Here is a 25,624-nt window from a genome sequence, read left to right as displayed (position 1 = left end):
ACTGATGAAAAATATTCATTTAGCACCCCTCCTATCTCCTCGGACTCCACGCACAACTTCCCACTACTGTCCTTGACTGGCCCTACTCTTACCCTAGTCATTCTTTTATTCCTGACATATCTATAGAAAGCTTTAGGGTTATCCTTGATCCTACCTGCCAAAGACTTCTCATGTCCCCTCCTGGCTCTTCTTAGCTCTCTCTTTAGGTCCTTCCTATCTAACTTGTAATTCTCGAGCGCCCTAACTGAACCCAGTCGATTTCAGCAGGAGCGGTGCGCAAGTGATTTCTGGGAGGTAAGTTTATCCTTTAAAAACACTTACCTTCACAGGAACAGGCCAGTCGATTTCAGCGGGAGCGGTGCGCAAGTGATTTCTGGGAGGTACGTTTATCCTTTAAAAACACTTACCTTCACAGGAACAGGCCAGTCGATTTCAGCGGGAGCGGTGCGCAAGTGATTTCTGGGAAGTAAGTTTATCCTTTAAAAACACTGACCTTCAAGGGAACAGGCCAGTCGATTTCAGCGGGAGCGGTGCACAAGTGATTTCTGGGAGGTAAGTTTATCCTTTTAAAAAAAACACTTCTTTTCTGTTTTATTTTTTTCGACCCGCGGACTTCTGGGAAGACCCCCCCCCAACCAATAAATTCTGGTGGAGAGGAAACCCGAGACACTACACGTGTAGTGTCTCCCACCCGCCCTCCTCCTCTAACCTAATAATAAGACCCATTGGTGTGAGGTAAGTGCCATATTATATTATTATTATATTATATTGTTAGCATTGTGCAGTTCAAGGTTCGGAGGTGGAGGAGCAGTCTCTGTCAGGGAGAGAACCTGAGAACATCTAAGACACTCCGAAGGTAAGAAGGTAAGTAAGTGATTTTTACTCATTTATACTTTTATACCTTTTTCAAATTGTGTGTGTCGGGGGGAAACTGAAGTGACATCACAGAAAATCTGTGGCCTGAGTGGCTGGTTGGGAATCTACACTAAATTAAAAAAATTAAGCATTGGTAACTAATTAAACATAATTACTTAATTATAATTTAGAGGGGTATCTAAGCCAGAGATCGGAGAGTACTATATTTAGCTTTCGCATTTCTATTAGAAATCTAGTGCTAGGAAACAGATAGTTAACAGTAACTTTGAAATTTTAAAATTTTTTAAAATTATTTGACGCAATGTCAGTTAGAGGGGTGCAGTGCTCTGACTGTGAGATGTGGCAGGTCCGGGAGGCTTCCAGCGTCCCGGATTGGCTTCATCTGCAGAAAGTGCACCCAACTGGAGCTCCTCACAGACCGCATGGTTCGGTTGGAGCAGCAATTGGATGCACTTAGGAGCATGCAGGTGGCGGAAAGCGTCATAGATCGCAGTTATGTAAATGTGGTCACACCCAAGGTGCAGGCAGAGAAATGGGTGACCACCAGAAAGGGCAGGCAGTCAGTGCAGGAATCCCCTGTGGTTGTCCCCCTCTCGAACAGGTATACCCCTTTGGATACTGTCGGGGGGGATAGCCTATCAGGGGAAAACAGCAGCAGCCAGAGCAGTGGCACCGCGGCTGGCTCTGATGTTCAGAAGGGAGGGTCAAAGTGCAGAAGAGCAATAGTAATAGGGGACTCTATAGTCAGGGGCACAGATAGGCGCTTCTGTGGACGTGAAAGAGACTCCAGGATGGTATGATGCCAGGGTCCAGGATGTCTCCGAACGGGTAGAGGGCATCCTGAAGGGGGAGGGCAAACAGGCAGAGGTCGTTGTACATATTGGTACTAACGACATAGGCAGGAAGGGGCATGAGGTCCAGCAGCAGGAGTTCAGGGAGCTCGGCAGAAAGTTAAAAGACAGAACCTCTAGGGTTGTAATCTCGGGATTACTCCCTGTGCCACGTGCCAGTGGGGCTAGAAATAGGAAGATAAGCAGCTAAACACGTGGCTAAACAGCTGGTGTAGGAGGGAGGGTTTCCGTTATCTGGACCACTGGGAGCTCTTCCGGGGCAGGTGTGACCTATATAAGAAGGACGGGTTGCATCTAAACCGGAGAGGCATAAATATCCTGGCCGCGAGGTTTGCTAGTGTCACACGGGAGGGTTTAAACTAGTATGGCAGGGGGGTGGGCACGGGAGCAATAGGTCAGAAGGTGAGAGCATTGAGGGAGAACTAGAGAATAGGGACAGTGGGGCTCTGAGGCAGAGCAGGCAGGGAGAAGTTGCTGAATACAGCAGGTCTGGTGGCCTGAAGTGCATATGTTTTAATGCAAGAAGTATTTCGGGTAAGGCAGATGAACTTAGAGCTTGGATTAGTACTTGGAACTATGATGTTGTTGCCATTACAGAGACCTGGTTGAGGGAAGGGCAGGATTGGCAGCTAAACGTTCCAGGATTTAGATGTTTCAGGCGGGATAGAGGGGGATGTAAAAGGGGTGGCGGAGTTGCGCTACTGGTTAGGGAAAATATCACTGCGGGAAGCCACCTCAGAGGGCAGTGAGGCTATATGGGTAGAGATCAGGAATAAGAAGGGTGCAGTCACAATGTTGGGGGTTTACTACAGGCCTCCCAACAGCCAGCGGGAGATAGAGGAGCAGATAGGTAGACAGATTTTGGAAAAGAGTAAAAACAACAGGGTTGTGGTGATGGGAGACTTCAACTTCCCCAATATTGACTGGGACTCACTTAGTGCCAGGGGCTTAGACGGGGCGGAGTTTGTAAGGAGCATCCTGGAGGGCTTCTTAAAACAATATGTAGACAGTCCAACTAGGGAAGGGGCGGTACTGGACCTGGTATTGGGGAATGAGCCCGGCCAGGTGGTAGATGTTTCAGTAGGGGAGCATTTCGGTAACAGTGACCACAATTCAGTAAGTTTTAAAGTACTGGTGGACAAGGATAAGAGTGGTCCTAGGATGAATGTGCTAAATTGGGGGAAGGCCAATTATAACAATATTAGGCGGGAACTGAAGAACGTAAATTGGGGGCGAATGTTTGAGGGCAAATCAACATCTGACATGTGGGAGGCTTTCAAGTGTCAGTTGAAAGGAATTCCGGACCGGCATGTTCCTGTGAGGAAGAAGGATAAATACGGCAATTTTCGGGAACCTTGGATAACGAGAGATATTGTAGGCCTCGTCAAAAAGAAAAAGGAGGCATTTGTCAGGGCAAAAAGGCTGGGAACAGACAAAGCCTGTGTGGAATATAAGGAAAGTAGGAAGGAACTTAAGCAAGGAGTCAGGAGGGCTAGAAGGGGTCACGAAAAGTCATTGGCAAATAGGGTTAAGGAAAATCACAAGGCTTTTTACACGTACATAAAAAGCAAGAGGGTAGCCAGGGAAAGGGTTGGCCCACTGAAGGATAGGCAAAGGGAATCTATGTGTGGAGCCAGAGGAAATGGGCGAGGTACTAAATGAATACTTTGCATCAGTATTCACCAAAGAGAAGAAATTGGTAGATGTTGAGTCTGGAGAAGGGTGTGTAGATAGCCTGGGTCAGATTGAGATCCAAAAAGACGAGGTGTTGGGTGTCTTAAAAAATATTAAGGTAGATAAGTCCCCAGGGCCTGATGGGATCTACCCCAGAATACTGAAGGAGGCTGGAGAGGAAATTGCTGAGGCCTTGACAGAAATCTTTGCATCCTCACTGTCTTCAGGGGATGTCCCGGAGGACTGGAGAATAGCCAATGTTGTTCCTCTGTTTAAGAAGGGTAGCAAGGATAATCCAGGGAACTACAGGCCGGTGAGCCTTACTTCAGTAGTAGGGAAATTACTGGAGAGAATTCTTCGAGACAGGACCTACTCCCATTTGGAAGCAAATGGACGTATTAGTGAGAGGCAGCATGGTTTTGTGAAGGGGAGGTCGTGTCTCACTAACTTGATAGAGTTTTTCGAGGAGGTCACTAAGATGATTGATGCAGGTAGGGCAGTGGATGTTGTCTATATGGACTAGAGTAAGGCCTTTGACAAGGTCCCTCATGGTAGACTAGTACAAAAGGTGAAGTCAAACGGGATCAGGGGTGAGCTGGCAAGGTGGATACAGAACTGGCTAGGTCATAGAAGGCAGAGAGTAGCAATGGAAGGATGCTTTTCTAATTGGAGGGCTGTGACCAGTGGGGTTCCACAGGGATCAGTGCTGGGACCTTTGCTGTTTGTAGTATATATAAATGATTTGGAGGAAAATGTAACTGGTCTGATTAGTAAGTTTGCAGACGACACAAAGGTTGGTGGAATTGCGGATAGCGATGAGGACTGTCAGAGGATACAGCAGGATTTAGATTGTTTGGAGACTTGGGCGGAGAGATGGCAGATGGAGTTTAATCAGGACAAATGTGAGGTAATGCATTTTGGAAGGTCTAATGCAGGGAGGGAATATACAGTGAATGGTAGAACCCTCAAGAGTATTGAAAGTCAAAGAGATCTAGGAGTACAGGTCCACAGGTCATTGAAAGGGGCAACACAGGTGGAGAAGGTAGTCAAGAAGGCATACGGCATGCTTGCCTTCATTGGCCGGGGCATTGTGTATAAGAATTGGCAAGTCATGTTGCAGCTGTATAGGACCTTAGTTAGGCCACACTTGGAGTATAGTGTTCAATTCTGGTCACCACACTACCAGAAGGATGTGGAGGCTTTAGAGAGGGTGCAGAAGAGATTTACCAGAATGTTGCCTGGTATGGAGGGCATTAGCTATGGGGAGCGGTTGAATAAACTCGGTTTGTTCTCACTGGAACGAAGGAGGTTGAGGGGAGACCTGATAGAGGTCTACAAAATTATGAGGGGCATAGACAGAGTGGATAGTCAGAGGCTTTTCCCCAGGGTAGAGGGGTCAATTACTAGGGGGCATAGGTTTAAGGTGAGAGGGGCAAGGTTTAGAGTAGATGTACGAGGCAAGTTTTTTACGCAGAGGGTAGTGGGTGCCTGGAACTCGCTACCGGAGGAGGTGGTGGAAGCAGGGACGATAGTGACATTTAAGGGGCATCTTGACAAATACATGAATCGGATGGGAATAGAGAGATACGGACCCAGGAAGTGTAGAAGATTGTAGTTTAGTCGGGCAGCATGGTCTGCACGGGCTTGGAGGGCCGAAGGGCCTGTTCCTGTGCTGTACATTTCTTTGTTCTTTGTTCTTTATGTCTCATCTTTACATAAGCCTCCTTCTCCCTCTTGACAAGTGTTTCGACTGCTTTAGTAAACCACGGTTCCCTTACTCGACCACTTCCACCCTGCCTGACAGGTACATACTTATCAAGGACACGCAGTAGCTGTTCCTTGAACAAGCTCCACATTTCCATTGTGCCCATCCCCTGCAGTTTTCCTCTCCATCCGATGCACCCTAAGTCTTGGCTCATCGCATCATAATTGCCTTTCCCCCAGATATATCTCTTGCCCTGCGGTATATACCTATCCCTTTCCATCACTAAAGTAAACGTAATCGAATTGTGGTCACTATCACCAAAGTGCTCACCTGCCTCCAAATCTAACACCTGTCCTGGTTTATTACCCACTATCAAATCCAATATGGCCTCGCCTCTCGTTGGCCTATCTACATACTGTGTCAGGATCTATAAATATATCTTGCTCTTAGATTTTCCAGGAGTTGCCTCTTGCTTTACAGAGAGATCTATCAGCTTCGGGTCTATGCTTCATCTCAGCCTCTTTCTGCAGAAAGAAGGTTATCAGATTCTGAATTCTGCTTGCACGGCCTTTTCTGGAGACAAAAAGAGAGAGTTATCAGATTCTCACAGTGGCATTTTGTTGAAAATTAACTGGATATTCCTACTGGAACTGGTTGGTCAGATTCCTCCATCGAGCTTACAGAATTGAATGTGAAATAAGAAAACCAGCCATGTGATTCTGAGAAACATGTCAGTAGGACCAGAACCAGTCGCCACCAGAACCAGTCGCCACCTTTCGGTGGCACAGTGGTTAGCACTGCTGCTCTCACGGGGAACAGGTTCAATTCCGGCCTTGGGTGACTGTGGAGTTTGCACTTTCTCCCCGTGTCTGCGTGGGTTTCCTCCGGGTGCTCCGGTTTCCTCCCATAAACCAAAGATGTGCAGGTTAGGTGGATTGGCCATGCCAAATTGCCCCTTAGTGTCCAAAAGGTTAGGTGGGGTTACTGGGGTATGGGAATAAGGTCGGGCCGTGGGCCTAGATAGGGTACTCTTTCCAAGGGTCGGTGCAGACTTGGTGGGCCGAATGTCCTCTATTTTTTTTTTTATTAAATATTTTATTGAAAATTTTTGGTCAACCAACACAGTACATTGTGCATTCTTTACACAATATTATAACAACACAAATAACAATGACCTATTTTATAAACAAAAAATGAATAAATAATAAATAACAAAAATGAAAACTAGCCCTAATTGGCAACTGCCTTGTCACAAGTAACACTCTCCAAAAATATAATTTAACAGTCCAATATATAATTATCTGTAGCAACGACCTATACATACTATACAGTATATATTAACAACCCTGAGAGTCCTTCTGGTTCCTTCTCCCCCCTCCCCCCCCCACCCCCCCGATCCTGGGCTGCTGCTGCTGCCTTCTTTTTCCCATTCCGTCTATCTTTCTGCGAGGTATTCGACGAACGGTTGCCACCGCCTGGTGAACCCTTGAGCCGGCCCCCTTAGGACGAACTTAATCCGCTCTCGCTTTATAAACCCCGCCATGTCATTTATCCAGGTCTCCACCCCTTGGCTTCTTTCCACATTAGCAATATCCTGCGCCGGGCTACTAGGGACGCAAAGGCCAAAACATCAGCCTCTCTCGCCTCCTGCACTCCCGGCTCTTGTGCAACCCCAAATATAGCCAACCCCCAGCTTGGTTCGACCCGGACTCCTACTACTTTTGAAAGCACCTTTGTCACCCCCATCCAAAACCTCTGTAGTGCCGGGCATGACCAAAACATATGGGTATGATTCGCTGGGCTTCTCGAGCACCTCGCACACCTATCCTCCACCCCAAAAAATTTACTGAGCCGTGCTCCAGTCATATGTGCCCTGTGTAATACCTTAAACTGAATCAGGCTTAGCCTGGCACACGAGGACGACGAGTTTACCCTGCTTAGGGCATCTGCCCACAGCCCCTCCTCGATCTCCTCCCCCAGCTCTTCTTCCCATTTCCCTTTTAGTTCATCTACCATAGTCTCCCCTTCGTCCCTCATTTCCCTATATATATCTGACACCTTACCATCCCCCACCCATGTCTTTGAGATCACTCTGTCCTGCACCTCTTGTGTCGGGAGCTGCGGGAATTCCCTCACCTGTTGCCTCGCAAAAACCCTCAGTTGCATGTACCTGAATGCATTCCCTTGGGGCAACCCATATTTCTCGGTCAGCGCTCCCAGACTCGCGAACTTCCCATCCACAAACAGATCTTTCAGTTGCGTTATTCCTGCTCTTTGCCACATTCCATATCCCCTATCCATTCCCCCCGGGGCAAACCTATGGTTGTTTCTTATCGGGGACCCCCCTAAGGCTCCAGTCTTTCCCCTATGCCGTCTCCACTGTCCCCAAATCTTCAGTGTAGCCACCACCACCGGGCTTGTGGTGTAGTTCCTCGGTGAGAACGGCAATGGGGCTGTCACCATAGCCTGTAGGCTAGTCCCCCTACAGGACGCCCTCTCTAATCTCTTCCACGCCGCTCCCTCCTCCTCTCCCATCCACTTACTCACCATTGAAATATTAGCGGCCCAATAATACTCACTTAGGCTCGGTAGTGCCAGCCCCCCCCTATCCCTGCTACGCTGTAAGAATCCCTTCCTCACTCCCGGGGTCTTCCCGGCCCACACAAAACCCATGATGCTCTTTTCAATCCTTTTAAAAAAAAAAAAAAAAAAAAGCCTTCGTGATCACCACCGGGAGGCACTGAAACACAAAGAGGAATCTCGGGAGGACCACCATCTTAACCGCCTGCACCCTCCCTGCCATTGACAGGGATACCATATCCCATCTCTTGAAATCCTCCTCCATCTGTTCCACCAACCACGTTAAATTTAACCGATGCAATGTGCCCCAATTCTTAGCTATCTGGATCCCCAGGTAACGAAAGTCCCTTGTTACCTTCCTCAGCGGTAGGTCCTCTATTTCTCTACTCTGCTCCCCTGGATGCACCACAAACAACTCACTTTTCCCCATGTTCAATTTATACCCTGAAAAATCCTCAAACTCCCCAAGTATCCGCATTATTTCTGGCATCCCCTCCGCCGGGTCCGCCACGTATAGTAGCAAATCGTCCGCATACAAAGATACCCGGTGCTCTTCTCCTCCCCTAAGTACTCCCCTCCACTTCTTGGAACCCCTCAACGCTATTGCCAGGGGCTCAATCGCCAGTGCAAACAATAATGGGGACAGAGGGCATCCCTGCCTTGTCCCTCTATGGAGCCGAAAATATGCAGATCCCCGTCCATTCGTGACCACGCTCGCCACTGGGGCCCTATACAACAGCTGCACCCATCTAACATACCCCTCTCCAAAACCAAATCTCCTCAACACCTCCCACAAATAATCCCACTCCACTCTATCAAATGCTTTCTCGGCATCCATCGCCACTACTATCTCCGTTTCTCCCTCTGGTGGGGCCATCATCATTACCCCTAACAACCTCCGTATATTCGTGTTCAGCTGTCTCCCCTTCACAAACCCAGTTTGGTCCTCTTGGACCACCCCCGGGACACATTCCTCTATTCTCATTGCCATTACCTTGGCCAGGACCTTGGCATCTACATTTAGGAGGGAAATAGGTCTATAGGACCCGCATTGTAGCGGGTCCTTTTCCTTCTTTAAGAGAAGCGATATCGTTGCTTCAGACATAGTCGGGGGCAGTTGTCCCCTTTCCTTTGCCTCATTAAAGGTCCTCGTCAGTACCGGGGCGAGCAAGTCCACATATTTTCTATAGAATTCGACTGGGAATCCATCCGGTCCCGGGGCCTTTCCCGCCTGCATGCTCCTAATTCCTTTCACCACTTCTACCTCGATCTGTGCTCCCAGTCCCACCCTTTCCTGCTCTTCCACCTTGGGAAATTCCAGCCGATCCAAGAAGCCCATCATTCTCTCCCTCCCATCCGGGGGTTGAGCTTCATATAATTTTTTATAAAATGTCTTGAACACTCCATTCACTCTCTCTGCTCCCCGCTCCATCTCTCCTTCCTCATCCCTCACTCCCCCTATTTCCCTCGCTGCTTCCCTTTTCCTCAATTGGTGTGCCAGCAACCTGCTCGCCTTCTCCCCATATTCGTACTGTACACCCTGTGCCTTCCTCCATTGTGCCTCTGCAGTGCCTGTAGTCAGCAAGTCAAATTCTACATGTAGCCTTTGCCTTTCCCTGTACAGTCCCTCCTCCGGTGCTTCCGCATATTGTCTGTCCACCCTCAAAAGTTCTTGCAGCAACCGCTCCCGTTCCTTACTCTCCTGCTTCCCTTTATGTGCCCTTATTGATATCAGCTCCCCTCTAACCACCGCCTTCAACGCCTCCCAGACCACTCCCACCTGGACCTCCCCATTATCATTGAGTTCCAAGTACTTTTCAATGCACCCCCTCACCCTTAGACACACCCCCTCATCTGCCATTAGTCCCATGTCCATTCTCCAGGGTGGGCGCCCTCCTGTTTCCTCCCCTATCTCCAAGTCCACCCAGTGTGGAGCGTGATCCAAAATGGCTATAGCCGTATACTCCGTTCCCCTCACCTTCGGGATCAATGCCCTACCCAGCACAAAAAAGTCTATTCGCGAGTAGACTTTATGGACATAGGAGAAAAACGAGAACTCCTTACTCCTAGGTCTGCTAAATCTCCACGGGTCTACACCTCCCATCTGCTCCATAAAATCTTTAAGCACCTTGGCTGCTGCCGGCCTCCTTCCAGTCCTGGACTTCGACCTATCCAGCCCTGGTTCCAACGCCGTATTAAAATCTCCCCCCATTATCAGCTTTCCCATCTCTAGGTCCGGAATGTGTCCTAGCATCCGCCTCATAAAATTGGCATCATCCCAGTTCGGGGCATATACGTTTACCAAAACCACCGTCTCCCCCTGTAGTTTGCCACTCACCATCACGTATCTGCCCCCGTTATCCGCCACTATAGTCTTTGCCTCGAACATTACCCGCTTCCCCACTAATATAGCCACCCCCCTGTTTTTCGCATCTAGCCCCGAATGGAACACCTGCCCCACCCATCCTTTGCGTAGCCTAACCTGGTCTATCAGTTTCAGGTGCGTTTCCTGTAACATAACCACATCTGCCTTAAGTTTCTTAAGGTGTGCGAGTACCCGTGCCCTCTTTATCGGCCCGTTCAGCCCTCTCACGTTCCACGTGATCAGCCGAGTTGGGGGGCTTCCTACCCCCCCCCCTTGTCGATTAGCCATCACCTTTTTCCAGCTCCTCACCCAGTTCCCACGCAGCTGTATCTCCCCCAGGCGGTGCCCCCCCGCCTATCCTCTCCCATACCAGCTCCCCCCTCTCTCCAGCAGCAGCAACCCAGTAATTCCCCCCTCCCACCCCCCCCGCTAGATCCCCCGCTAGCGTAATTACTCCCCCCATGTTGCTCCCAGAAGTCAGCAAACTCTGGCTGACCTCGGCTTCCCCCCGTGACCTCGGCTCGCACCGTGCGACGCCCCCTCCTTCCTGCTTCTCTATTCCCGCCATGATTATTTTCCCGCGCTTCTCCCTTGGCCCCGCCCCCAATGGCCAACGCCCCATCTCCTCCACCTCCCCTCCTCCCCCCATCACCACCTGTGGGAGAGAGAAAAGTTACCACATCGCAGGATTAGTACATAAAACCCCTCTTTGCCCCCCACATTCGCCCCACCACTTTGTTCGAACGTTCTTTTTAATAACCCGCTCATTCCAGTTTTTCTTCCACAATAAAAGTCCACGCTTCATCCGCCGTCTCAAAGTAGTGGTGCCTCCCTCGATATGTGACCCACAGTCTTGCCGGTTGCAGCATTCCAAATTTTATCTTTTTATGAAGCACCGCCTTGGCCCGATTAAAGCTCGCCCTCCTTCTCGCCACCTCCACACTCCAGTCTTGATAAACGCGGATCACCGCGTTCTCCCATTTACTGCTCCGAGTTTTCTTCGCCCATCTAAGGACCATTTCTCTATCCTTAAAACGGAGGAATCTCACCACTATGGCTCTGGGAATTTCTTCTGCTCTCGGTCCTCGCGCCATCACTCAGTATGCTCCCTCCACCTCCAACGGACCCGCCTCCGCTCCCATTAACGAGTGCAGCATCGTGCTCACATATGCCCCGACATCCGCTCCCTCCACACCTTCAGGAAGACCAAGAATCCTCAGGTTGTTCCTCCTTGCGTTGTTTTCCAGTGCCTCCAACCTTTCCACACATCGTTTCTGATGTGCCTCCTGCGTCTCCGTCTTCACCACCAGGCCCTGTATATCGTCCTCATTCTCGGCTGCCTTTGCCTTCACGACCCAAAGCTCCCGCTCCTGGGTCTTTTGTTCCTCCTTTAGCCCTTCGATCGCCTGTAGTATCGGGGCCAACAGCTCTTTCTTCATTTCCTTTTTTATCTCTTCCACACAGCATTTCAAGAACTCTTGTTGTTCAGGGCCCCATGTTAAACTGCCACCTTCCGACGCCATCTTGGTTTTTGCTTGCCTTCCTTGCCGCTGTTCTAAAGGATCCACTGCAATCTGGCCACTCTCTCCTCCTTTTTCCATCCGTATCCAGGGGGGATTCCCTTCTGGTTTACCGCACAGTGTTTTTAGCCGTCAAAATTGCCGTTGGGGCTCCTATCAAGAGCCCAAAAATCCGTTTCACAGGGAGCTGCCGAAACGTGCGACTCAGCTGGTCATCGCCGCACCCGGAAGTCGAATGTCCTCTATTCTAAACCTTTTCACCCAGAGGTGGTGGGAGTCTGGAACTCACTGTTTGAAAGGATGGTGGAGGAAGAGATCCTCAGAACATTTAAAAAGTATTTAGATGTGCACTTGTGGTGCCAAAGCATACAAGGCTTTGGGCCAAGTGCTTGAAAATGGGGTTAGAATACTTAGGGGGTTGTTTTTGTCTGGTTCAGACACAGTGGACTGAAAGACCTTTTCTGTGCTATATGACTCAAATACTCACAATGCATAAAGCAGCCCAAATCTCAGTACTCACTCATTCTAACCGCAGAGCCATGCGGCTTGAAATATTAACCGTTTCTACCTCCACAGATGTTGCTAGATCTGCTGAGTTTATCCAGCCCTTTTTGTTTTTATTTCAAATTTCCAGTATCCGCAGTATTTTGCATTTATCTGTTTTTACCCATTGATTTGTAGTTTTCCTCAGAAAATGAACAGAATAAAAAGTTTATTCAGTATTTTCTGTTCTTATTTTAGGATAAAATGGATCCGTCAAGTCCCAGAAAATTGTATCATCCATGTAATAAATTGAAATGTTGGCCACAATAAAGCAGTGGACCTAATTTTAAATGGATGGAATTGTTAAGTGTAATCTAAAATCAGTAGTAAACATTGGAATTCTAGGTCGTAAAAACAGGATATGACATGTTCCATTACCACAAGGAGCCCTGAAGATAAATGAGGTGATGTGCGCAATGGAATGAGGTAGAATGATCCGGGGAATCCAGAGAGCAGCACTCAAAACTCAAATAGAAACTTGTGACTAATAGTTCATGTTTCCTTTAGCTAGTGCTGCTGCTATTCTTAATCCAGGCAGTTCAAGGCCTGAAATGGAATCTGCCTCCAAGGGTTTAACTTTAAGTGCCTTTACAGCTCATGAGACTTACAAAAAATCCCCAATTTCAATTCTGTCTAGCTCTCATTACCGTCAACAGCAGGAGCATACTGCTCACCTGTCATCCATGTCACACCTTGACGGCACGTTGGTGCACTGGTTAGCACTGCTGCCTCACGGCGCTGAGGACCAGGGTTCAAACCCGGCCCCGGGTCACTGTCCGTGTGCAGTTTGCACATTCTCTCCATGTTTGCATGGGTCTCACCTCCACAACCCAAAGCGGTGCAGAGTGGGTGGATTGGCCACACTAAATTGCCCCTTCATTTAAAAAAAAAAATCAAGGACTCACCTTAATTGTAGATATTTTTTTCATCTGCACCTAAATAGCGAGTCCAATATCACTATCTCCAGCATACATTCCATCCTGTACGACTGACTGTAAGGCTGCAGTAATTATAACAAATACATTTATAAGGATTGTGTAGACAGCAGCTGTGGGATGAAGACAGTAAGAAGTCTTACAACACCAGGTTAAAGTCCAACAGGTTTGTTTCAAGTCACTAGCTTTCGGAGCAATGCTCCTTCCTCAGGTGAGTGATTTGAAACAAACCTGTTGGACTTTAACCTGGTGTTGTAAGACTTACCGTGCTCACCCCAGTCCAACGCCGGTATCTCCACATCGTGGGATGAAGAGTAGAATGTGCTCTTTACAACTGTGGGATTAAGAGTGGCACATTTGAGGGCAGCACGGTGGTGCAGTGGGTTAGCCATGCTGCCTCACGGCGCCGAGGTCCCAGGTTTGATCCCGGCTCTGGGTCACTGTCCGTGTGGAGTTTCCACATTCTCCCCGTGTTTGCGTGGGTTTCGCCCTCACAACCCAAAGATGTGCACGCGAGGTGGATTGGCCACACTAAATTGCCCCTGAATTGGAAAAAATGAATTAGGTACTCTAAATTTTTTTTTAAAAAAGAGTGGCACATTTGGATTCTGCAAAAGGATCATTTTAAATATGTTCCATCTTTCTCGTATTCTCATTTCTATTGTCATGCACTAATATTAATATACAAAAATAAGGAATAGGAGGTGGAGTAGACAAAACAGCCCTTCAAACCTGCTCTGCCATTCAGTACCATCATGACTGATTTTCTGCCTCAACTCGAATCTCAAGACCTGTCCCTGCCTCACCACCATTCCTTTGCCTTCCCACTGCCCCATATCCTTGGATTTCTTGAGACCAAAAATTTGTCAATCTCAGTTTGAATCTATTCAACAATGGAGCATTCACAGCTCTGTGGAGTAGAGAATTCCAAGATCTGTTTCTATATGTCTAGGTGTTTGTTTTGTGAAGGAAGGAATAAATCGCTCCTAACTTTTTTTTTTCTCTGATTAGATAGTGTAGCTTGATGAACATGCAAGGAAGTTCTATTTTCCTCCTATTTAATTTGTGGACAAAGATCGTGCAATCCTGCAAGAGCTGGAGAGTCTTTTGAAATTCAAATGACTTGTACAAGGGCATTGATTCTCCTTTCTCCCTACCCCCTTCCTTTCTGCAGCAGAATGGACTGTCCTGACCTAGTCTATTGTACTGCTTTGTGTTTTAATTAAATGAGTGGGGGCCACCCTTGTGGCATTAATTTCAGCAAAGGAGGAGAGACCGGGCCCACAGGAAGCGAGACACTGTACAAAGGATGGCATTCTTGAGTGGAGGAAGGGAGCCTGACTGGGGAGGGGTTGGGTCAGGAGGGTGTATTTCAGCACTTGAAATCATTTCACAGGGCTGGGATTTACATATTGTTCGGCTGGACCACAGCTGCAGTGCGCCCAGTATTTACGCCTCTGTGGTTTGCAGATTATTTAACGCCATGGAATCGAAAGATGTCACGGTTAAAATAACTGATATTAAGTTAATGGTAGTTGTATCCTTTGTTCAGGGTGCATAGTACATTGCAGTTGTCAAAAATGATTGATAATTTTCTTAATTCCTCTGAAGGTTTTTCCCATGGATAAGTAAATGCTGTAGATCCTTGCTGACAATAGTTTTGGTGATGAAGATTTGATTACTGAAGTGCTTTGAGGATTCAGTCTTCATCAGGACTTCTTTTCGAAATCAAATTGATGCAAATATTTTCCCGTATTTCCTCCAGCATATAGGAAGTGTATTGTTGAAATTTGGTTTAAAAAAACCTCCTAATTATCAAATGCCTTTTCTCCAGTGAAATTTGTAATCACTTCCAACAGCACTTGACTATCATTAAGTGTAACATCCTTTGGGGCTCTTCCTGTCCATCACTGTTTTACTTGTGCAGTTGCTGCTGATGACATTTAAGGAATAGAGTTGGAGGGGTTTTGGGGACCGTTTCCATGACATTAACAAATGTGTGTTTTAACCTGGGCTGCCTCAGTTGGAATTTCACCCATTGGACACATTAAAAGCAATCTTCCAATAGTGCTGCCATCATTCACAAATGAGTTTAACACCTCTGTACCTGACTATATATGTTTACATTGCCAAAGGCAGCTTGTTTATCTCTAGGCAGAATTGCATTTCTCTATTTTCATGGGAACCCTAAACGTTGATGTCCTGTCGCTCAAAATACAAAAGTGCAAATTACATTTACATTAAATTGTACATTTAATATACAAGCACCTTGGAATATACAAAGGTGCTTGTACAAAACATCCCAGATACTTCATAAACATGTAATCTAATAAAAAGGCACTTAAATTCTTCTTATGAAACAGTCATTTGTTATCAGCAACATTAGATTATTTAAAATAAATGCAAAGATTCTGAATAATGGTTCTTTGAAATGTTGTTCTTGACTCCAGGCAAAAAAAAGGTGTTGGATTGTGTTTAAAGTATCTACACAGTGGTTTCCCTTAGAATGCAGGATTTGGAAAACAATGGCATTCAACCTTTCTTTTCTCCTTGATATTCAAGTTTTCACAGATGCCAGCAGCTGTTACCTGATCCAGATGCTATTCCCTGTGAGCCTAGCAAGTGAACACTGCTTGGACGTTAACAACGAGGAACATGACAGATGATTCCATGACACCCTAACATCCACACATTCACTTGGCAGCAGAGGTCATTTTGGAATGGGTACCCGAGTGAGGGGGGTGGGGAGAAAAACAATTTTATTATTCTAGTAAACAGCTGTGGTTCATTGGTGAAAGGTAACTGCTCCACAGGTTTAATATTTGTGGCTTCAAAATGCTTGTCACAATGAAAAAGGTAGCAGAACTGGTATTTTTAAAAGGAACAAGACCTTCCGTGACCACAACAATTTACAGAAAATATTTAGTTGAGCAAATGCCTCAAGATCCATCAGCCCATCCATCTGTCACACCTGGCATCAGAGTTGGCACAGGCTACCTATACTAAAATTTCTTAAAATGATACAGCACAGAAGGAGGCCATTTGGCCTGTCATGCATGGCAGACGATCTACACTAACACAAATCGTAAGGAAGCATGCAGTCATTTGCAATATGCAGAAAGCCACTCGAGGACCAGACAGTGCTGGAGCTCCAAGTTACAACGCCAATCTCAAAACTGGCCTCAAAATGCCAGATGGTTTAATATTCACATCCATGCAATTCAGCACATCCTCTGGCTTGCTGCGGTGGCTCTACGAGAGATCCACTGTTTGAATTATCTGCATGTACCCCCTCCATTTGAATTGCTTCCATTTGAAAGGTTGATAGGCAGGTTTTATTCGCATTTGATTATCTGAAAAGCAAAATTAAAACTGTGAAAGTGAACCAAATGCCATTTTAAAAGTAATCTTAATAATTTTATTAATCTACTCAGCTATATTCTAGGAAACGTTAGGATATGGGTAGCTTGGAAATCCAAAAGACTCTGTTGCTTTAATAGTGGGTGCACTCACTGGATTCATGATCATAAGGTCTGTTTATTGGAATTTTTCGGTTCTTTACACATCACACAAAACAAGCAAAAGGAAAAAGCCAGCTGCAGGTGTTAATGTACAATAGTTCTAGCCCAAAACAAGTCATTACACCGTTAGGAACAAGACTGGATGAATCCGATTCCCTCTATGGATAAATGACTCGCCTGTACTTCAACAGGATACAGATAACAACTTAGACCTACATCACACCCATAGCTTAAAAGCAGAACAACAGGAGACAAAAATAATACCCCGAGAACCCCAGTACTAAGGGGAAATCGGCTAACTTAACAAACGGACATCCATCTTCACCTTCGGAATGGCAAAAGACACAGACAAATTCAAGGAGAGGACCAGGCACAAACAGACCTATGTTATCACCCCAGGGTCTCCCATAGAAAAAGTAAAAAGAGAACCAAAGGGAAAAACTGAGCTCCCCACAACCCCATCTCCCACACTCGGGCCCAAGGACGAAACGTCAACTGCGTACAGAGCCAAAAGACAGATCAAACCCCAATTCGGAGGGGGGGGGGAGGAATCAGACGTGGCAAAGAAATGTAATGTTCTCATGGGATAGATAAAGGCCTCTGACCCATGGTGGCTGGACACGGCCCACCTGATCAATAAGGTATTCTGCAAACAGGCCTTAGACAGGTACATTACCACGTTCTGGGAGGCGCTGAAGATGGTGATAAGGGTGGAAATTGTTGCGTACAAGGCGCGCAAAGATAGGAGAGCAGCAGCTAGGCAACATCTAGTTGACTCCATACTGCAGGTGGATCTACTGACGGGAATAAAAAAAGCTACAGATGGACTTTGATCTGCTCACTACAGAGAAAGTGTGCACCAGCTCCGCCAGACACAGGGACCTTTTACGAACACTGAGAGAAAGCCAGCTGCCTGCTGGCTCACCAACTGAGAAAGCAGGCAGCCACGAGGGGAATAGCTCAGGTTAATGTCAGAAGCAGTAGGCTTGTCGCTATGCCAAAACAGATCAACCTTCTACCGAGGACTGTATACTTCTGAGCCCCTGGAGGGGAACTAGAAGATGAAGCAATTTCTCGACAGACTGGACATGCCGGTTGTGGGGCACGATGAGAGATGGGGCCTGTAAGCACCATTAGAACTGGCGGAAGTCATGGAGAGTGTCAACTCCATGCAGACGGGGAATGCACCAGGGCCAGATGGATTCCGGCAGACTTCTACAAAAAATGCACGCGCCAGCATTGGCCCCGCATCTGCGGGAGATGTTCACAGACGCACCAGTAAGTGGCACCCTGTCACCAACACTAGCACAAGCCTCAATAATGCTAATACCCAGAAAGGACGAATACCCGTCTGAGTGCGGGTCCCTCAGGCACATCTCACTACTCAGTGTAGATGCAAAGATCCTGCCGAAGGCCTTAGCAAGGTGGCTGGAGAGCTACATGCCAGCGGTAGTCGCGGAGCACCCTTTGTTAAGGGCAGGCAGCTAACATTAACCATCTGGAGCTTCTGCGTCTCCTTCAGCATCCCTGCCTCCGAATACCTCCTATTCACCCGCAGAATCCTGTCCACCAGCCTTGCCTCTCTGCTTGTTCCTCCTCGGGTGCCCGGATCGAGATGAACACCACCCCCCCCCCCCCCTTTTACCACTGCCTTAAGCGCCTCCCATAGAGTGGTGGCTTCCCTGTATCATTCCGTGTTGCACATAACCCCGGATGACGTCCCTCACCCGCTCATCTGGCAGTAGCCCATTATCCAACCTCCACTGCGGGCATTCCATGTGACAAGCCTGGTCAGAGGGCCCCCCCTCCCCTGCTGATCAATAATATCCTTTCTTGGGCCTGCCCTTGTCACGCGACACTCCAGGCCCACCCTCGGATGCTCACCATCATCACTCCTTTTCTCGCTATGCTACAGCAACAACTCATTTGACAGCAGCCACCCCTCCTCCTCCCCAAACAAAACAACAATCCTATGCCTCTCTTCTATGCTAACCACCTGGCCAACCTGCCCAAGGCTACTAAGCCTCCTACCCCCAATTGATTTCCCCCCCGCTCTCATACCTCCGTGGAACAAACAACAAAGAAACAGAAAAAAGGTGCACTCGCCCTCGATGCTTCCCAAGCATCCCACCACCTAACCCAACAAGACATCTCAGAGGAGAAAGGTTCTCCAACAACCATCAAACGAAAAGACAGAAAAAAAACAAGCATCTCCTCACATCTCCACCAAAGTTCAGTGTCCTGTCTGTCTATTCTTAAAAATTCTGTCACCTCCTCTGGTATTCCGAAATGATGTTCTCGGCTGTTAAAAGTCACCCAGAAGTGTGGTTAGCACTGCTGCCTCATGGCGTCGAGGTCCCAGGTTTTATCCCGGCCCTGGGTCACTGTCCGTGTGGAGTTTGCACATTCTCCCCGTGTTTGATTGCAGGGTAGGTGGATTGGCCATGCTAAATTGCCCCTTCATTGGAAAAAAAAAATTGGATACTCTAAAAAAAATTTTTTTTTTTTTAAAAGACACCCGAGTTGGGCCAGGTACAACATCCCAAACTTCACCCCGTTCTTAAAGAGGGCAGCCTTCATCCGATTGAACCCGGCTCTCCTCTTCGCCAGGTCCACATCAAGGCCCTGATGCACCCGAAGCTCGTTCCCATCCCAGGTGCACCTCCTTGTCTGCCTTGCCCATCTCAATATCTTTTCCTTATCTAGGAATTGGTGGAGGTGCACCACCATCGCCCTCAGTAGCTTGTTTGCCTGCAGCTTCCTCATCAGCGGCCCTGTGCGCTCAGTCAACCTCCAGGGGCCAGCATCTTCGCAACATACGTGCCAGCATCCACTCCTTCGATGCCTTCAGGCATTCCCACAATTCGCAAATTCTGTTTCTGGGAGCGATTCTCCAGGTCCTCCACCTTCGCCTTTAATCACTTCTGCGTCTCCTGCATCAAACCTATTTCGGCCGCCATCGAGGCAAGCTGCTCCTCGTGCTCCCCCACCATCTCCTCCACCTTCCGAATTACCTGGCTCTGGGACTCCAGCCTCTATTCCATGCAGTCAATTCCCACTTTTAATGGTTCCACAGCCTTGGCGAGGTCCTCCTGGGCTTCCATCCTCTGCCAGCTGAACTTCTCATTCAGGCAGTCCACCAGTTGCTCCGTCGACCACTGGGCGGGAAGGACAGGCGCTTAATCTCCGCCATCTTGACCTGTGGCGCACAAAGATTCTCTTGCTCCAACTGCTCCCTTTTCGCCCCACTTCTGGTCCGTGGATCCATCCATCAGCCACACTAGTGGAGTTTAGATTTTTCCAGTCACATTCAGCAAAACTTCTACCCTACAAGTGGGGTAAAGGTCCGAAAACAACGCCTGGAGCGGGTGCTGCCAAATGTGTGACCACTCCGTCCATGGCTGTCACTGGAGGTCCCAGGATAGTTCGATCAATGTTGGGATGTATCATCTAATTTAAGTCCCCTTTTAGGTTCCTCTCCTTCCTTCTTGTACTCTACTCCACAAAGAAATTCCAAACATTTTTCAAGGAATAAAATCTCTTTGGCAAAGTTTGCAAAGATAAACAGGAGTATAACACTTGGCATGCAACTGATGGTGATTCCTGAGTTAGACTTGGCCTAGAAGCTGATATGCTGGAGTTATCAGAGCCAACTTCCTCTGTTTAGCCTGCTGGAAAATAATTATGTTTCCACCCAGAAACTATTTTTTTTTTTTTTTTTAATATTTTTTAACAACACAAATTTTCCTCTTTCAAACAGTAACCCCCCACCCGTAACAAAATAACGCAAAATCTCCCTGAGCAAGATATATACATGGCAAGATGGTATATTTACATAGCTTTATACACTGGCTCTTGGCCGCACGTACCGTTTCCCCCACCCTCCATGCCATCTCCCGCTCGTCCATCCCCTCAAACAGTCTCTCGTTCCCCCCCTCCCCCCCCCCCCCCCCAAGGGTTGCTGCTGCTGCTGACCGACCTTCTTCTAACGCTCCACGAGATATTCTAGGAACGGTTGCCACCGCCTGTAAAACCCCTGTGCAGACCCTCTCAAAGCAAACTTAATTCTCTCCAATTTTATGAACCCCGCCATGTCGTTAATCCAGGCCTCCAGGCTAGGGGGCTTCGCCTCCTTCCACAATAGCAAGACCCTTCGCCGGGCAACCAGGGACGCAAAGGCCAGAATTCCGGCCTCTTTCGCCTCCTGCACTCCCGACTCATCCACTACTCCAAATATTGCTAGCCCCCAGCTTGGCTTGACCCGGACTTTCACCACCTGGGATATTACTCCCGCCACACCTCTCCAGAACCCCTCCAATGCCGGGCATGACCAAAACATATGGACATGATTCGCCGGGCTCCCTGAACATCTTTCACATCTATCCTCTACCCCAAAGAACCTACTCAGCCTCGCCCTCGTCAAATGCACTCTGTAAACCACCTTAAATTGTATCAGACTGAGCCTGGCACACGACGAGGAGGTATTAACCCTACCCAGGGCATCAGCCCATAGCCCTTCCTCAATCTCCTCCCCCAGCTCCTCCTCCCATTTACCTTTCAATTCTTCTACTAGCGCTTCCCCCTCTTCTTTCATCTCTTGGTATATTTCCGACACCTTGCCCTCCCCGACCCATACCCCCGAGATCACCCTATCTTGAACTTCTTGTGCCGGGAGCAACGGAAATTCCCTCACCTGTCGCCTCACAAAAGCCCTCACCTGCATATATCTAAATGCATTTCCCGGGTGTAACTCAAATTTCTCTTCCAGTGCCCCTAGGCTCGCAAATGTCCCGTCAATGAACAGGTCCCCCATTCTTCTTCTCCCCGCCTGATGCCAGCCTTGGAACCCCCCCCCGTCCATCTTCCCCGGGACAAACCGGTGGTTACCCCTGATCGGGGACCACACCGATGCTCCCATTGCACCCCTGTGCCTTCTCCACCGGCCCCAGATCCTTAGTGTTTCCGCCACCACCGGGCTTGTGTATTTTGTCGGCGAGAGCGGCAGCGGTGCCGTTACCAACGCCCCCAGGCTCGTTCCTTTACAGGACGCCATCTCCATCCTCTTCCATGCCGCCCCCTCTCCCTCCATGACCCACTTGCGGATCATCGCCACGTTTGCTGCCCAGTAGTAACTCTCTAGGTTTGGCAAAGCCAGCCCTCCTCGGTCCCTGTTGCGTTCCAAGAACCCTCTCCTAACCCTCGAGGTCTTATTTGCCCACACATACCCCATAATACTGTTACCTACTCTCTTGAAAAAGCCCTTGGTGATCACGATGGGGAGGCACTGAAACACAAACAAAAACCTCGGAAGGACCACCATTTTGACCGACTGCACCCTACCCGCCAACGAGAGCGGGAGCATGTCCCATCTTTTAAAATCCTCCTCCATTTGCTCCACCACCCTCGTCAAATTACCACCCAGAAACTATGATAGTTTAATGTAACTATTTCTGATTTGTTGAAAGTTTGGAGGAATAGGGAGGATTGGCCTTGAATGAGTTTGGAGTAAATTACTTGTCCAGTCGAAGATGTTGAATTGGCTTACATCAGGTATTGGTGTTTTCTGGCTCAACCATATTGCAGTGAATGAGATGGGGAATTAGTTTCAATTTTCTTTTGATAACTGATCATTCTAATTGGATTTGACTGTTGGGTTTTCTAAATAGAACATTTGTGCTTTTTTTCTTTCAGCCATTCCACCCTCTTGTAAACTTGGAATGTTCCCGAGAACTACAGCCATTCCTGTGCGCGATGTATGCCCCAATTTGCACGGAATATGGGCGTATTACACTGCCGTGTCGGAAGCTGTGTCAGCGAGCGTATGAGGAGTGCAATAATCTGATGAAAATGTTTGGTGTCACGTGGCCAGAGGAGATGAAGTGTATAAAGTAAGAAAGGAAGCTAAACCTTTGCGCCGGCATGGGGTGAGAAAAACATCTCCAAAAATCTGGAGGTACCCTGCTGATCAGTCACTTAAGAGAGAGCAATAGGACCCCCGGGAAATGCCTTTAGATATATGCAGGTGAGGGCTTTTGTGAGGCGACAGGTGAGGGAATTCCCGTTGCTCCCGGCACAAGAAGTTCAAGATAGGGTGATCTCGGGTGTATGGGTCGGGGAGGGCAAGGTGTCGGAAATACACCAGGAGTTGAAAGAAGACGGGGAAGCGCTGGTAGAAGAGTTGAAGGGTAAATGGGAGGAGGAGCTGGGGGAGGAGATCGAGGAAGGTCTGTGGGCTGATGCCCTAGGTAGGGTTAATTCCTCCTCCTCGTGTGCCAGGCTCAGCCTGATACAATTTAAGGTGGTCCACAGAGCGCACTTGACGGGGACGAGGTTGAGTAGGTTCTTTGGGGTAGAGGACAGATGTGGAAGGTGCTCAGGGAGCCCGGCGAACCATGTCCATATGTTTTGGTCATGCCCGGCACTGGAGGGGTTCTGGAGAGGAGTGGCGGGAGCAATATCTCAGGTGGTGAAAGTCCGGGTCAAGCTAGCCAAGCTGGGGGCTAGCAATATTTGGAGTAGTGGACGAACCGGGAGTGCAGGAGGCGAAAGAGGCCGGCATTCTGGCCTTTGCGCCCCTAGTAGCCCGGCGAAGGATCTTGCTAATGTGGAAGGAGGCGAAGCCCCCCAGCCTGGAGGCCTGGATAAATGATATGGCTGGGTTCATAAAGTTGGAGAGGATTAAGTTCGCCTTGAGAGGGTCTGCGCAGGGGTTCTACAGGCGGTGGCAACCGTTCCTAGACTATCTCGTGGAGTGTTAGAGGAAGGTCGGTCAGCAGCAGCAGCAACCTTGTGGGGGGTGGGGTGGAGGGGACGTCCTGGAGGGGGGGGGGAGGAGACGTCCTGGGGGGGGGGGGGGGGGGGGGGGTGGAGGGGACGTCCTGGGGGGGGGGGGACTGCCTGGGAGGGTGGATGAGCATGAGCAAGAGATAACATGAAGGGTTGGGGAAACTGGCACGTACGGGTGAGGGCCAGTGTACAAAGCTGTGTAAATATATCATTTTGCCATGTATATATCTTGCTCTGCGCAATTTCTCGGTTTTTTTTGTTCCAAGGGGGGGGGGTGTTATTGTTTGTAAGGGAGAAAAATTGTGTTAAAAAACTTTAATAAATATATATTTTTTTTTAAAAGAGAGAGCAATAGGTAACAACTGAATGAAGGATCTTGCCCAAAACAGTCACCTTTCTTTCTCTTCCAAGTGTTGACTGATCTGTGGGCATTTAAAGTATTTTCTGTGAATTTCAGGTTACGACATTGTTCAGCTCTGTCATGAGATCCCAGTTATCCTGCTTAATGTGCAAAAACATATACCCTTCTCTACGATAAATTATAAACTTATTTATCTGAATTGTCACTTAAAACCTGACTATATAATATTTAAGATGTGTACAAGATTATGAGGGTCATAGACAGGTTGGATAGGGAGAGGCTGTTCCCCTTCGTTGAAGGATCAGTTATGAGGGGACACAATTTCAAAGTGAGGGGTGGGAGGTTTCGGGGGGAATTTGTGGAAAAACCTTTTTATCCAGAGTGTCTGGAATGCACTGTCTGGGAGGGTGATAGAGGCGGGATGCCTCACATCATTTAAAAAGTACCTGGATGAGTACTTGGCACACTATAACATTCAAGGCTATGGACCAAGTGCTGGCAAATGGGATTAGGTGGGCAGGTCAGGGCCTTTCATGCGTCAGTGCAGACTCGATGGGCTGAAGGGCCACTTCTGCACTGGAGTATCCTGTGATTTACTGCCCAAAGCTGCATTCCCATATTTGACAACTGCTGATTGTAGCTACTCTGGAAGGAGATGTTTGAGACCTTTATTTTTTGAGTGCAATAGTATTTGCGTTCACTAATGAGTGGGAATAAAGGCTGAGTCGAGCACCTGAGCTGCTACCATCATTGGAGTGAAGTATCGATTTCGGCGTGAGAACAGCTGGTGAGTCAGTTTCAGCGGGAGCAGTGCGGAAGTAGCTGCTGGGAGGTAAGTCTGTCCTTTAAAAGCACTTGTCTTTGCAGAGGCAGGCCAGTCGATTTCGGCGGGAGAACAGCTGGTGAGTCAGTTTCAGCGGGAGCAGTGCGGAAGTGGTTGCTGGGAGGTAAGTCTGTCCTTTAAAAGCACTTGTCTTTGCAGGGGCAGGCTAGTCGATTTCGGCGTGAGAACAGCTGGTGAGTCAGTTTCAGCGGGAGCATTGCGGAAGTGGTTGCTGGGAGGTAAGTCTGTCCTTTAAAAGCACTTGTCTTTGCAGGGGCAGGCCAGTCGATTTCGGCGTGAGAACAGCTGGTGAGTCAGTTTCAGCGGGAGCATTGCGGAAGTGGTTGCTGGGAGGTAAGTCTGTCCTTTAAAAGCACTTGTCTTTGCAGGGGCAGGCCAGTCGATTTCGGCGTGAGAACAGCTGGTGAGTCAGTTTCAGCGGGAGCATTGCGGAAGTGGTTGCTGGGAGGTAAGTCTGTCCTTTAAAAGCACTTGTCTTTGCAGGGGCAGGCCAGTCGATTTCGGCGGGAGTGGAGCTGGCTGGTTAGTCAATTTCAGCAGGAGCTGAGAATTTTTCTTTTTTTTTAAATTAGTTTTTTAGGCGGGAACAGGAAGTCGACCCGCGGACGTCTGGGAAGACCCTCACCAATAAATTCTGGTGGAGAGGAAACCCGAGACACTACACGTGTAGTGTCTCCCACCCGCCCTCCTCCTCTAACCTAATAATAAAACCCATTGGTCTGAGGTAAGTACCATATTTTATTATATTATTATTATTTTTTATAAAAATTTAATTTAGTTGTTAGCCAGATCTTGGTAGAAAGTTAGAGGAATGGCAGGGAAGGGAGTGCAATGTTCCTCCTGCAGGATGTTTGAGGTGAGGGATGCAGTTAGTGTCCCTGCTGATTTTACCTGCAGGAAGTGCTGCCATCTCCAGCTCCTCCAAGACCGAGTTAGGGAACTGGAGCTGGAGTTGGAAGAACTTCGGATCATTCGGGAGGCAGAAGGGGTCATAGATAGCAGCTTCAGGGAATTAGTTACACCAAAGATTGGAGATAGGTGGGTAACTGTAAGAGGGACTGGG

The 25,624-nt window shown here is 48.2% G+C and overlaps 1 protein-coding gene across 1 annotated transcript in view; it reads left to right on the top strand.

Moving 5' to 3' along the window:
* The window catches only part of LOC140410448 (frizzled-3), a 190,610-nt gene that overhangs the window by 94,711 nt on the left and 70,275 nt on the right, over positions 1–25,624 (top strand). Inside the window, exon 4 of the mRNA XM_072498544.1 lies at positions 22,262–22,458. Coding sequence (XP_072354645.1) covers positions 22,262–22,458 — 197 coding nt within the window. The remainder of the gene's footprint in view (positions 1–22,261; positions 22,459–25,624) is intronic.

Source organism: Scyliorhinus torazame, chromosome 4, assembly GCF_047496885.1.
Source record: "Scyliorhinus torazame isolate Kashiwa2021f chromosome 4, sScyTor2.1, whole genome shotgun sequence".
Classification (NCBI taxonomy): Eukaryota; Metazoa; Chordata; class Chondrichthyes; order Carcharhiniformes; family Scyliorhinidae; genus Scyliorhinus; species Scyliorhinus torazame.
Note: the sequence above shows the minus strand (reverse complement) of the source record. Positions and strands in the feature narration are given on the sequence as shown.